At 40.4% G+C, this 14597-nt stretch overlaps 1 protein-coding gene across 6 annotated transcripts; it reads left to right on the top strand.

Annotated features, from left to right (window-relative positions):
- The first annotated feature begins 258 nt into the window (after positions 1-258).
- Positions 259-7055, top strand: srsf9 (serine and arginine rich splicing factor 9). Of its 6 annotated transcripts, XM_026173870.1 has the most exons (7): positions 259-389; positions 876-1170; positions 3004-3081; positions 4395-4571; positions 4748-4917; positions 5880-6052; positions 6141-7055. In XM_026173870.1, the coding sequence occupies exons 4-7, from the start codon at positions 4414-4416 to the stop codon at positions 6363-6365; spliced, it is 726 nt and encodes a 241-aa protein (XP_026029655.1). In that variant the 5' UTR covers positions 259-389; positions 876-1170; positions 3004-3081; positions 4395-4413; the 3' UTR covers positions 6366-7055. The 6 variants fall into 6 exon arrangements, with proteins under 6 accessions (XP_026029655.1, XP_026029654.1, XP_026029653.1 ...); XM_026173869.1 differs by lacking the exon at positions 3004-3081 and having other exon boundaries at positions 4392-4571; XM_026173868.1 differs by lacking the exon at positions 3004-3081 and having other exon boundaries at positions 4369-4571.
- Positions 7056-14597: the final 7542 nt, after the last annotated feature.

Genomic DNA, 14597 nt, shown 5'->3' with positions numbered 1-14597 from the left:
AGGCTTGGGAGAAAGTGCTGCGGTCAGATGAAACCGAACTTAACTCAGCCCACTGTGTGTGGAGGAAGAGAAAGTATGACCCACGATCGAGGTGGAAACATACTGTTTTTCTGCTAAGGATTACAGGATGACTTTGCTGCATGGAGGGGGCCACTGGAGGGGCGGGCATGTACCATAAAATCTTACATGAAAAGAAAGGGGGGGGGGGGGGGAGCCAGCCTAAATCCTGTAGAAAATCTTTGACGCTGAAGCTTCAAGTTGCAAACACCTGCCAAGAAACCTAAATGTTTCTGTAAAGAGAAGTCAACCAAAATCCCTCCTGAGATGTGTGCAGATGTGGTGACCAGCTATAAGAAACGCTTTATCTCCTTGCTTAGCAACACCACCAGGTACTTGTGTTTTCTTGAAGATCAAATACTTATTTCACTCTATGATGTGCAAATCAGTTTATAGCTTTTATGTAATGTGAAAATTTTTCTAGATTTTAAGTTGATATTCTCGCTCTCTCTATTAAAATTAAATTAATAATGAACTTTTAATTCAGAGGATAGAAATGAGAACTAGTTTGTGTTACAAAATAAAGCAGTCAGTGTTCTCAATTTTAGTCCCTCTCAGTTTCGTATAAAAGCTTATTTGTTTTTTGTTTTTTTTGGTCATCTCAAAACTTGACTTTATAACTCAAAATTAAGGTTAGGGGAAAAATTGATTATTTTATTTTCCTTTTCTTGTTTGTTTGTTTGTTTGTTTTAGTAAGTCTCAGACCAACTATAAAGTCAAGTGCATATTCACACATATATATATTTTTTCTGCCACTCTTGACTTCCTGTGTACTACCACAACTCCTGTCTTGGCACTCTATCATATATTTCCTCTAGGTCCACAAAGACACCCCGCACGTGTTCTTCTAATCTTCTCTCTACTGCTCCAACAACCCTCTCAAAGCAAACATTATTGTAACGCTCGGCTGCTGCTCACTGATCGTCACCACAACTTCTCCCAGCAGCAGGGGGCAGCAATGATGTAACAGTGGCTACTGTCTGCCGGAAATGAAAAGCTGTAGAAGAAGAACGCAGCCATCTCCCGTAAATGTGCTAACTTACGCGGAAGCAGCAGAGTGTGCTAACTGGTTGCATTAATTCTACAAACAGGCACATTTACCTGCTCTAAAAGGTAATCAGAGACATTTATTAATTTAAATTTTTTTTTTTACCATATGCATTTATTATGCGCTCTCTGAAAGCGATAAATATTAGCAAATTGTAGCCGACCCAGAGTCTTTTTAGCCTGACTCGCTGATCGACCTTACGTTACCAACAAAGGGACTGCGCTGGTTTCGCAATTGCTGGTGTGCAAATTATAAGCTAGGGGTTAGTTTCTAGATATAAAGGTCAAGTTGAATGGGTCGACTCCAGAGGCCGTGTTACAAGACTTAAAAAAACAAAAACAAAAGAAAGAAAGGAAAATACCTGAACTGCTTTTAATGTAAGCAACCCCTCGTTTACAGCCGCCTGTTGCTAACAATAGCTATGACTACTTTAGCAGTAGCCACTGTGATATTTTAGGGCAAAGCCAAATTTGAATGGCTGGAACGAATCTGGACTGTAGTGTCTAAGCGGTAATGCTAACCAGGAGCTCTCGAATTTTAGATTAAATTGAGGTCAGATCGCAGTTGTTCAGCTATGGGACGTTAAACAGGTTTGGTAGGTTCAGCAACTGCTCGATTAAACGGGGTTTTCAAGGCCCCGGAAACGCCTTCAAGTCCAGGTAAACGTATAGGGTACGGAAAACACCTGTTAGCAGCTGTATGACAGCCACCAAAACACCGTTTTTATGAATATTACATTTTGTTTCAATATGCTGGGTTTGTATATAAATTTTATGCGGCAGCTTTTAAAATCACCAGCCTGAGTTTACAGAAAAATGTAATAGTAGTGTCAGTCTGGAATAATGCACATTGGACGGCGACAGTCTCATGATAATATTGCGATTTTTCAAAGTAATTTTGTAATAATTATGTTTGTGATAGTATGGGCAAAAATACAGCACTTATTGGTGTAAAAGCAACAATCTGAATTTTTAGCCTTTTTCCAGTGAGCTGCCGTCATAGATCGCGGACTACATGATTCAAACTGTGTGTCTATTGCCACAAGGTGCCAGCAGCAGCACTGCAATAGACTAGTTGTTACACAGTATATGTCAAATGTAAGACCAACAGCCGGTGGCGTGGTGCTTTCCTGAGAAAGTTGAAGTGAAAAGATAGCATAACTGCTCATCAGGACCCTTTGGAGTGTTGTAACCTAATAAAATAGAAACGGAGCTTTTTAACTAGTTTCATCCACCATTTATTTTGCATGTCATATGGAGTGCAACTAGTGAGTGCTCTATATGTGTCTTTATCACCTACCTTCATAGCATGGTTGTAGTCGCTGAGCTGCATTAAGCTGGAACAGTTTTCTTATGCGTTTTCCATATTGTTGTGCTGCTTTGGAGGTCTGCCCTCCCAACTAAGCGTCAAACAATTTTCATATTATTGGCTCCCTTTTTTTACAAGTAGAAATATAAGAAAGTGTTGCGCTGCCCATCATTTCTTTATATTTTGCTTTGAGCTAGACTTCCTTGTAATTTTTAAAGTGGTCTTGAGAAATAGTCCTCCAGGTTTTCTGAAAGTCAGTGTTTTTCTTTGAATAGTGTTATGTCTATGGATAACAATACACTTAACAAAGAAGCAGTTTAAAATTGTATTTTTGACACTGTATTATATCAGCATGTCATTAAAACACAGGTGTTCCTATTTCTTTTGTTGAATTCATGAAAAACACCAACAATAACACAGTTTGACAGACATGAAATAGTATCTAGGCACCAACAAAGTGATTACCAAAGAGCTCTTAGTTGAAATTTGTGCATGGTGTTCAGTGTGTCCATTTAAAAAAGAGAGGAAACTGGAGGGCCAAAGAAGTGGCAAATCTTACCCCCACCAAATATGTATATATATATCTACAGGATCTGAAGGTCATGTCTTGAAGAAATCCATCCACCAAAGAACTGTGTCAGACCTGAAAGATACATCTGGACCTTCAGGTGATCTATGTACTGTTCACTGAAGGTTCAACAGAAATGGTCTCAGTGGAAGGATGGCTGTAAGAAGCCATTCTTATACAGGGGGAAAGAGAAAGGGGAGAAAGAGTTTGAGGTATGTCAAATTACACAAGGACTGGATTAAAAATCAGTAGCAACAGGTCTTCTGGAGCGAGGAATCCAAATTTGAAGTTTTTGGTTGAAAGGAGGATGTCACAGTACATCAACAGTAAGTGTCTGTAGCCATCTGTAAAACATAGTGGAGGCTCTGTCATGGTTTGCAGCTGTATTTCAGCCAGTGGTGTTGGCTGGAGTTCTTTGAAAAATTTGTGAAATGATAAACACAGAAAATAACGTAAAATCAGAAAACAGCTGATTGTTAGCGGCTTCATTTTTGAGCATGACACTGATAACAAACACACTGCCAATGCAGTAAAAACATACCTGGACAGAAAAACACAGTGGCCTCTCCAGAGCCTGGACTTCAACATTATTGAAGAAGTATGGGATCATCTTCACAGAGAATGGAATAAATAGCAGCCAACATCCAAAGAAGAGCTTTGAATGTCCTTCAAGAAGCCTAGAGAACTATTCCTGAAGACTACTTTAAGAAAACATCCCTCAGAGAGTTCAGGCTGTGTTCAAGGATCAAGTTGGTCATAACAAATATTGACTTTCAAGGTCATTAGAATTCTACAGACATTTTTGCCTTGTATACGGTTTTTAAATTTCCATTTAGGTTGGCACATATTTCCTATTTTCCAAGGAAAAATATAAAGACATTTTTTAAAAGGTTTTGCAAAATACATTTTTTTAGTACACACAGAATTGCATGCTAGCTTAATCCACATAAAACAAAACAAAAAGGTTAAAGGCATAGAAAATATTGTTTTTGCAGTAAAAAGCAGAGTAGAAAAACACGTAAGCATCAGTTCATTTACCGTTTACACACAGGTAATTGTTAGTACCTTTTTACATTTTTTCCCACAGTATGCTTATAATCTCACTTTAAAGAGAACAGATCTGTAATCACTGAAATGGTTGGACATTCATTACACTGTGTTTTTAAAGTTTTCAGGCTTGGATCCGAAGTCCTGTGCCATTTTTTTTTTCCTTGAGCCCATCATTTACTTCTATCACGGCTTCATCCCTTCTTTAAAGCTTTATTCTTGTGTAAATTAAGGAATTGTCTGCGGATGGACTAAGTTTTGGATTGGGACTAGGAATATGATTAAGGACCACTTCCACAGCTATTTGTGAAAGCAAGAAGTGATCTCTAAAAGTCTGCAGGTGCCCCCCTTCTTTTGTGTCAGCAGTGTCGCCTACTCAGCCAACATGTCTGATGGCCGGATCTATGTGGGGAATCTTCCCATGGATGTCCAGGAGAGAGACATTGAGGATCTCTTCTACAAATATGGAAAAATTCGTGAAATAGAATTGAAGAACAATAGAGGCACTATCCCTTTTGCCTTCGTCCGATTTGAAGACCCACGGTGAGTTTTGCGGATGGTTTTTGGCAACTCGAATCACACTCCTCCTTGTTGGACACCATAAATTTTGTGGTATATCGTCTCCAGTGACTGCCGGCAGGGAATGGATGGAGACAAGATATCCAACCTTTGTCCGCTAGGCGTACTTTGGTAAGGAGTTCTTTGCTCTCTTCTCTTAGGGATGCAGATGATGCGGTCTATGGAAGGAATGGATATGGATATGGGGACTCCAAGCTGCGTGTGGAGTATCCCCGTTCTAAACCTGGCCCAATGGGAGGTGGTGGAGGAGCACCTAGAGGAAGATTTGGACCCCCAACTCGAAGATCTGAATTCCGGGTCATAGTGTCTGGTAGGTGGACGCCATGAGTCGTAGCCAATTAATATTACTCTCTCATTCGGTACGGCCTGGAAATCAAGGGGACTGGTAGGAAAGTGGACATAGGAGTCTTAGGCAGATAACTTTCTCCCATTCGCATGCCGGACTGGAGAACAAGGGGACTGGTAGCTGGACGTCATGAGTCGTAGGCAGATCATTCTCTCTTTCTCATGGCGGACTGGAGGACAAGGGGACTAGTTGAGGACGTCATGAGTCATAGGCAGATATGTTTCTCTCTCTCATGGCGGATTGGAAGTCAAAGGGACTAAGTGGATGAGGTCATGAAAATCAAAACAGTAAAGTGAAACCGGTCATGTTGGCTGAGTAACCCCAAACACCGGCTATAGTGATGGTAGGTGTCATTTTGTCATTGTGTATCATTAATTATGTTATGTGCTTTGTCAAATGTTTCTGTAGTTCACCTAAAACACTGGGTGGAGAAGTGGGTGGACTTATCAGTCAGGAGACTTGAAAAAGTCAATTCGTTTTTTCCTACTGGTTATAAGGATGATTGACCATCTCAGTATTTTCAACTGTGGGTTTGGCATTAATAAGTAACTGCTGTGCATGGAAAGTGTTAATGATTAAAGACAGTGTAAATTAACACTTGGTGCTGAATAGGTAACACCTTAGACAGACCACAAATCCAGGTCTTAGCTTTATAGTGTTTTAACATTAACCAGGTTGTGTCATTCCTGGCATTTTTAGCAATTTAAAGGCAGGGGAAATGCAAAGTCTTCCACTTCTCCATCTTCTTTAGGTTTCAAGAGGTGTAAAGGTCAGACTGTATAAAAATAATGAATTAAAGAAAGAGTTGCACTTTGGAGAAATAATGAAACCCTTTCCTGCTAAGATTTTAGGTTTAAAGTGTCAGGTAAATTTAAGCAGGGAAGTATATTTTGTCCACACCATCATTTAGTCTTTTCCTGTTCCAGGACTGCCACCATCTGGAAGCTGGCAGGATCTGAAGGATCACATGCGGGAAGCAGGAGATGTCTGTTTTGCAGATGTGCAGCGTGACGGAGAGGGTGTAGTGGAATTTCTCCGTAGAGAGGACATGGAGTATGCACTGCGTAGATTGGATGGGACAGAGTTCCGTTCACATCAGGTTAGTGTTAGTGATGGTGAGATTTAATCGTTCCTCTGATGATAAACTGCAGCTGATGTCGTGTAATTCTTTCGTTATTTCTTGTTAGGGGGAGACTGCTTATATCCGTGTGTATGAGGAAAGAGGTACTCCCAACTGGGATCGATCACGATCCCGTTCCAGATCCAGAGGTCGCTATTCTCCTTACTATAACAGAAGATCTCCCCCTGCGCGCTACCAGTCGCCCCCACGCCATGCTATGTCACGGCATAGCCCACCTCCGAGAAGACACCTTCCGCCACACCACAGCCCACCACCTCGTCATTATCGGTAGAAAGTCGCATCATTTAGAGGAATTGGATGATTATTTTTTGTGGTTTGTTTTTGTAATTCTACATTTTTTTTTTTTTTTTTTTTTGTTTTTTTTTTTAAAAACCTCAGGCCTCCTCATAGCACACACCATTTTTATTTCTTGATTAAAAACATTCCATGGTCAGGAACCCCTGAACAACCTGCTCCTCCCCACAGTCTTGTTTTTAGGGGGAGTTTTTTTGTTTGTTAAACACCCATACGTTATCCGGAAACAGAATTATGTGTTAACTTTTTGTGAGATAACCATTTGACCATTATGTAACATATTGGAGGTTTCTTTTATAAAGAAATTCGGGAGTGCGATGTCAAACATTTAAAACAAAGTACACATTTCTGCAGTCCTGCTTCTTGAATTGACGTAATTTTATTTTTCATGTGTCACATCTTAGTAGCTTTAAGTATGAAAGGGTGCGTTTTCTGTTTGGCCAAACCAAGAACCCATAAAACTAATCAGTATAGTAAAATTAGTGAACCCTTTTAGTGTAACACGTTGACTGTGAGACTTAATTGTCCTTTGGGTTTGTTTTCGGGTTTTTCTTTGTACGTGTAGGCCGCTGACCGAGGTGGTCTAAATGTAGATTATAATTTGTATGCATCTCTATCGTTTTTGGGGGTTTTTTCTTTACCAATAAAATGCAAACTTTTACTGTGACAGTTTCTTTTCCATTTTTTTTCTGTACTTAAAGTGAAGACATTTCCCTTCTTTAATCTGCAGTAATAATTTATATAGAAAAAAAAAATGTGGAGTAGATTCCAAGAAATCAACAGTTCAAAGTTGAAAAATTGTCTATTCAGCTTCTGCCCAAACTAGAATAATGAACTGGATAACATGAAAAAGACACAAAGGACAACTATTCCTTTTTTCTTGCGGTTTTATTCCCAGTCACATCTATGCCAGTAGTCTATTTGCTTAGTCGATTAGTTAGGGTGATAACCTTTGAATAACCTTTAAATAAAGAAAACGTATGCAATAATATGATTATTCCTGAGGTTACTTTATTAGACCTGTGCTTCCAATGACTAAATCAATGCTGATATTGAAATAGTTTGGTTTAATGGAGCACGCTGGACCTCTAACGCAGCTTGCTCTTGAATGCTTTGCTTCTTATATTGATTTTTATGCTGATTTTTTCCGTGTGAGCTTACCTGCGATAACTTCTGGACACTTGTAGATCATTAGGACTAGAGTGTTCTTAACAGAAACAGCAACATTTTATGGTTACCTTGTCCTCAGCGCTCCGTGTGTCTGTGGCCTAGACACAGCTGAAGCCTGATTACAGCGTCTGGGCACCGAGCAGCCTCAATAGCCTGGAAAGGTGCTAACCGCTAGGCTAACTAGCAACAAGATGCCTTCCCTCTCCACAGATGACTACCACAGCCTCCTGCAGAAGATTGCAGTACTGGAGACAAAAATTCATCGCTTAGAAGTAAACGTGGAGGTAAATGGACTGTGTGGAAATGAAACAACCTTGCCTTTGATTCAAAACAATGGCGATGAGCAAGCTAGTACACAGCTAAGGAGCACAGATAACATGACCAAGAAAGTAGACTCTGTGCATTATTATAAATCCTCAAGTGATAATCCCCCCTTAGACTGTCTTGGTGCAAAACCAAGACATAAATCATGTCTCCTGGAAGGGGGAGGACGTATCACAGGCAGGGCACAGCGAGCTGAAATCTCTGAAACCGACTGGCCTTCACTTCCTACGAGACAGAGAAGCTCTTCTACCCCTGTATACGGGAGGAAACAGGACTGGACAATCGTGAATAGGAAGGTTAACAACAAACCTCCAAAACAACTGAATGTGAAACTGCAGAACAGATTTGCTCCACTATCAAAGGACCCTGGATCTATATCGGACAACCATCCATCTAAAAGCAGCGAAATAAGGTCTGAAAATCTGTTGAAAAGTGAAAGGCCACAGGGAAAGCTAAAGGCTAGGCCTGAAACTCTGATTGTGGGTGACTCTGCCGTAAAGGATGTACAAAGGATGTGCGGTAAGAACACTAAAGTCCTCTGCTTTCCTAACGATATGGTCAACAACCTGAAGGAGAGAATTCTTCAAATTGCAGATGAATATCCAACTGTGACAAACATTGTTCTGCATACAGGGTCAAACGATGTGTCCAAACAACAGTCGGAGGTTCTGAAACGGGACTTTACTGGATTATTAAATACTGTAAACTCTCTGAATGCAGCTGTATTCATCAGTGGACCTGTACCGCCGGTCAGAGGAGGAGACGAGAGATTCAGCAGGTTGTTTACACTGAATAAATGGCTTATATCAGCATGTGCTGACCACTCAGTGCATTTTATCGACAACTTTAATATTTTTTGGGAACGCAGGCATCTGTTCAAAGCAAATGGATTTAATTTTAACAAGTCAGGGGTGAAACTGTTCACCTCCAACTTGTTTTATTCCATACGTCATCCATCCGTGCTTGGTGCCAAGGCTGAGATAAACGAGGAGTTATCTCATAAAGAGGAACAAACAGTACTCCAAGAACAGACAAAGCCCAGCAGAAACCTTGAGGAGGAGCTCCATTTGCCCCCACCCGGGAAGAGCCTCAGAAAGGAGAGACATCCATGGCATCTGAGGAAGAGCCTCAGAAAGGAGAGACATCTAAGGCAAGAAGAGGGGTCCCTATTTGCCTCCAACTCTCTCAACAACACCAACGACCAGGACAAGGGACCACGACCTTCCCCAGTCCCCCAAACCCCTGACAGGCCATCACCCTCCTCCCCCTCCCTTTCTCCCTCCTCCCCACACCTGAAATTCACTGAGGAGATGATGGAGCGGGTCAATGCTGGGCTCAGATCTATCCCCCCGTCCCAATCCCTTTTTGTCCCCCATAAACCCCCCACCAGAGCGGCCAAAGGTTCGCCATCGAGCCCCGCCCTCACCAGAGCAATCGAAGTCACATTGCCCAGCCTCGCCCCCCTTAGTTCCTCTTCATGCCCTGTCTCCGCAGTCTGATGTGTGATGTGTGAAGGCTCCGGGCTGTGAGGATTATGGCAGTGATGACTTTTCCCAGGAGAAGCTGGGACCCTGTTTACTAGAAGGTTTTAAAATTTCTGTACTTTTAGGTGACAGGAGACATGTGGCCTGGTCAAAACACAGAGAGCTGCACTCTAAAAGATCTTTAAACATAGTAAACATACCTTGTGTGCCACAGACTGCTCCCAAACACGAGGGGACAAGTAATACCTCTAAAACACTTAAGTTGGCTTTATTAAACATTAGATCTCTAGCTGGGAAAACATTTTTAATTAATGATTTAATCACTGAGCACAGCCTTGATTTTATGTTTTTAACTGAAACTTGGTTGGACCAAAGTAACAGTGGAGCTGTTCTCATCGAGACGACCCCTCCTAACTACAGTTTTATCAGTGAGGTCAGGGCGAGCAGGAGAGGAGGAGGGGTTGCTGTCTTATTTAATGAATCATTTCAATGTAAGCAGCTATCTCCTGGAAGTTTTCAGTCTTTTGAATATGTGGCTTTACAGCTGAAGGCCCCATCCAAAGTTGTGTTTCTTAATGTTTACAGGCCTCCCAAATACTGCACAGACTTTTTTAATGACCTCAGTGAACTGCTGTCTGTGATCTGTGTTGATTTTGACTGTGTAATTATTGCTGGGGATTTTAACATTCATGTGGACAACCCTCAGGACAAAGGGACTAAAGACCTGAGTAACACTCTGGGCAACTTTGGGCTGACTCAGCATGTAACAGAGGCCACACATAATAGAGGACACACTCTTGACCTACTGATCTCCAAAGGCCTGAGCATTTCAAAGGTTACTGTGTCTGATGTGGGCCTGTCTGATCATTACTGTGTTTTCTTTGAAAGTAAAATCTCAGCCCACACAAATATATCAACAACAGTGATCACAAAACGGTGTATAACTGAACACAGTAGTGCAATTTTTAACCAGGTCTTCCCATTAACACCTGACCTGTCCAGAGGGTCAGTCAATGAACTCGTCAATAGCTTCAATGCTAACATGTTAAATGTAATGGACACTATTGCTCCCATTAAGGTGAAGGTTATCTCTGGAAGGAAAAAGTCTCCATGGAGAAACTCCACACTGGTGAAAAATGAAAAAAGAGAGTGTAGGAAAGCTGAGCGCAGATGGAGAAAAACAAACCTCCAGGTTCATTATGACATCTATAAAGAGAAACTTCACAATTATAATTTACAACTGAGGAGTGCAAGGAGGTCCTACTTCTCTGACATCATCACTAAAAACAGCCATAATGCTCGGGTCTTATTTTCTACAGTTGACAGGCTAACAAACCCCCCTGTGTCAGTGGCAGCTGAACTTCATTCGACCATGGCCTGCAATGACTTTGCCAAATTCTTCACTGAAAAAATCCAAAAAATTAGACAAGCAATTGGTACATCAACAGCAGATCCAGGATATGTACTGTGTCCACCAAAAAACTGTTTAAACACCATGAAACAGTTTCAACCTATTAACAGCAAAGACCTGGAGGACATCTTAGGTCAACTGAACTCCTCCTCCTGCTGTTTAGATGTCCTGCCAACAAGTTTTTTCAAAAAGGTCTCAAAGACTTTGGAGTCAGACCTGTTACAGATCGTCAACTTTTCTTTATTATCAGGTGTGTTTCCAGAACCACTAAAAACTGCTGTAATCAAACCTATACTGAAAAAGGACAATCTTGACAAGACACAAATGAACAACTACAGGCCGATCTCAAATCTCCCGTTTTTAAGTAAGATCATTGAAAAAGCAGTTTCTCAACAGCTCAGTTACTTCTTAAAACAGAATAATTGCTACGATGCCTTCCAGTCAGGTTTTAGACAGAACCACAGCACTGAAACCGCTCTGACCAAAGTGTTTAATGACATATGTCTGAATACAGACAGTGGAAAAATGTCAGTCCTAGTTTTACTGGATCTCAGTGCAGCATTTGATACAGTTGACCACAACATATTACTCAAACGACTGGAGAACTGGACAGGTCTTTCAGGAACTGTACTAAACTGGTTCAAAACATACGTAGAAAACAGGAAATACTTTGTATCAATAGGTAACTTCACATCTGAGCAGACAAGTATCACATGTGGAGTTCCCCAAGGTTCCATCTTGGGACCCCTTCTGTTTAACATCTACATGCTCCCACTGGCACAGATTATAAACAACAACAAAATAAACTATCACAGCTATGCAGATGACACACAAATATATATCACAATGTCACCAGGAGACCGAGGCCCTGTACAGGCTCTTGGTAAATGCATTGAGGAAATCAATGACTGGTTGTGCCACAATTTTCTCCAGCTAAACAAAAACAAAACTGAGGTAATAGTCTTTGGCGCCAAAGAAAAACGATTACAGGTCACCAGAGAACTTCAATCTATACATCTAAAAATCACAAACCAGGCGAGAAATTTGGGTGTAGTGATGGATGCAGACCTAAACTTAGAAAAACACATTAAGACAATAACAAAGTCAGCTTACTATCACCTCAAGAATATATCAAGGATAAAAGATCTGATGTCTCAACAGGACCTGGAAAAACTAGTCCATGCATTCATCTTTAGTAGGCTTGATTACTGTAACAGCATCTTTACAGGTCTACCTAAAAAATCAGTCAGACAGCTACAGCTCATTCAGAACTCTGCTGCTCGAGTCCTCACTAAGACCAAAAAAGTGGACCACATCAGTCCAGCTCTGAGGTCCTTACACTGGCTGCCTGTCCGTCAGAGGATAGACTTTAAAGTTCTGATGCTGGCCTATAAAGCTCTGAATGGTTTAGGACAAAAATACATCAATGACCTCCTGACCCAGTATGAACCATCCAGATCCCTCAGGTCATCTGGATCCGGTCTTTTATCAGTTCCCAGAGTCAGAACCAGACACGGAGAAGCTGCATTCAGCTTTTATGCTCCTTATATCTGGAACAAACTCCCAGAAAGCCTCAGATCAGCTGAAATACTCAGTTTATTTAAATCCAGGTTGAAGACTCACCTGTTCTCAGCTGCATTTGAATAAAGCACCAAATCCACACTTTAAGCTTAAATTTCAAAACTTACATTTAACTACTGATTTTATCTACTGTTCTGATTTTATCTGTTTTGATTTTATATACTGTTGTTTGTTTGTTTGTTAATTAGTTAGTTAGTTTATTTGCTTGTTTTAATCAATTTTAAATCATGCTTTTTATTTGTTCTTGTTTCTAATGTCTCTGTAAAGCACTTTGAATCACCTTGTTGTTGAATTGTGCTATACAAATAAACTTGCCTTGCCTTGCCTTAACATACATATAAAAAAAAATCCCAGTACCATCTTTTCTTCTCCAAGGATTACGTGACAGTTTTAAGTTGGGTAGTTGCGCAGCTGATCTGACTTTACCTAAAGAGCTTTATTACCTTCCTCCATCCAGGACGTCAGTGCTGGGTCCATTGAGGTGAGCAAACTACGGTTCCATCCAATTATCTGATTTTTAACTCAAACAAATTTATCAGAGAGATAGCAAAAGCATTAGGACTGGCCAAACCATCCGGTACACTCTTATAAAGAAGGAATGTGCTGACTAGCTCAGCAAGAAGCCAACAGAAGCACATGATGATAGAATTATTTCCCTAGATGAGAAAAACAACATTTAAATAAGTCAAGAAAATTCGTGGCAAGGCAGGCGTGGCATTGTCAAGATCTACAATCAATAGATACACTGATCAGTCATGTCGGCCCCCCTTTTGCTGACGGCTGAGTTTGAGTCGTGTACTCCACTAGACCCCTGAAGGTATGCCTACTACCTGTAAGCATCTGGGTGTTGTTTTTAGGCAGACTTGAAACAAACTGACCCTATTTCAGACACGCAAATAAGGCACCAGAACAAAGAATCAGGATCAAAAATACGATCTAAAGTGGTTATTATTACAAACAATTTTACACAAGATAATCTGAAGATCTGAAGTTTACATTATTGTATTTTGCACAACTCTGTTGCTTGTGAAGCTCGCACACAAGAATTTCACTCACATGTGCTGTACCAATGTACCTGCACATGTGATGTGACAATAAAAGTGATTTGATTTGATTTGATCAAAGCTCTTTTAACCAGAAAGAACACGCAGGGCACCTTAAATGCAAAATATAAGATTTTTAATACACAATAAATTAAGTATACTCAGTGACCATTTTAGAAGACAGAAAAAATAAAAATATATTTATTTCCATTGGCATACTTTTAGCTTTTGCTTCATTATAATCAGACCAGGCCCATATACAGACATTGTATTGCATTTAATAAATAAGTACTAGCTTAGGGGTTGTTGTTTTTTTGTAAAGTAAGTCAGTTTCTTCTTAACACATTGTATACTGTAAATCTTCTGACAACAAACAGCAATACACAAACAGCAATACTCAGGCAAGATCATATGTAGACACATTAGCAGTGATATTAAAACACTGGAATTTAAGCCACAGTGAAACAGACGTGTGTGTTTTGGCTATTTTGTAACTGTAAGTGGCACCAATAAATCATATTTTCTGACTTGCCTCTCTCGGTATCGAGCTATATAGAGTATCTTGTGTTTATCTGCCGAGATCTTAAGATATTCACCTTTACACGTATACTCCCGAGCTCTTAATCATTTCTCGTCTTAAGGCTAAACAAATGAAATCCACTATGACTGCAGCAAAAAAATGAACTGACAAAATCATCATTATCTACATGGCTACATACCACTGACCAGCTACCATTCATTTAAAAGTAAAAAGCTTATCATCAAGATCGCACTTTCCTCATAGCTGAAGTTAGAGCTCTGACATTCTGAGCAGCAGTGAAATAGTGATAATAATGAAGAGAAATGTCCAGGAAATATTAAACTATTCGCTGCCTTTGGGGGTTTTTGGCATACAGAAACAATTTGACGCGCTTTAAAGCCATGACAACCAAGTTCATCAGGGCGAGACAGAGTTTAAGAGTGAAAGTGAAAAAGGGAAGTGGAGCATGTGAAGGAAGCACAAACTGCCACCAGCTAACTACCTCTTTGAAATAACCACCAGCAGAAAAATTACGACCACGACTCTCTATATCGCATGGAAGCTAAATCTGGTAAAGCTGTGCTGCTTTCAATTCATGGATTTTTTTTTCACATTCTGTCTCTCACAGTTGAAGTGTACCTCTGGTGCAAATTACTGACCTCTGTCATCATTTTAG

Source organism: Astatotilapia calliptera, chromosome 7 (assembly GCF_900246225.1).
Source record: "Astatotilapia calliptera chromosome 7, fAstCal1.2, whole genome shotgun sequence".
In the NCBI taxonomy this organism is placed as follows: domain Eukaryota; kingdom Metazoa; phylum Chordata; class Actinopteri; order Cichliformes; family Cichlidae; genus Astatotilapia; species Astatotilapia calliptera.
Note: the sequence above shows the minus strand (reverse complement) of the source record. Positions and strands in the feature narration are given on the sequence as shown.

What these genes read in the sequence shown, in the direction of transcription:
- srsf9 (XM_026173869.1), top strand. Translation starts at nt 4,414, where the DNA reads ATGTCTGATGGCCGGATCTATGTGGGGAATCTTCCCATGGATGTCCAG. An exon ending in GTCCGATTTGAAGACCCACG is followed by an intron (nt 4,572 to 4,747) that starts GTGAGTTTTGCG and finishes CTCTTCTCTTAG; the next exon opens with GGATGCAGATGATGCGGTCT. An exon ending in CAGAGTTCCGTTCACATCAG is followed by an intron (nt 6,053 to 6,140) that starts GTTAGTGTTAGT and finishes ATTTCTTGTTAG; the next exon opens with GGGGAGACTGCTTATATCCG.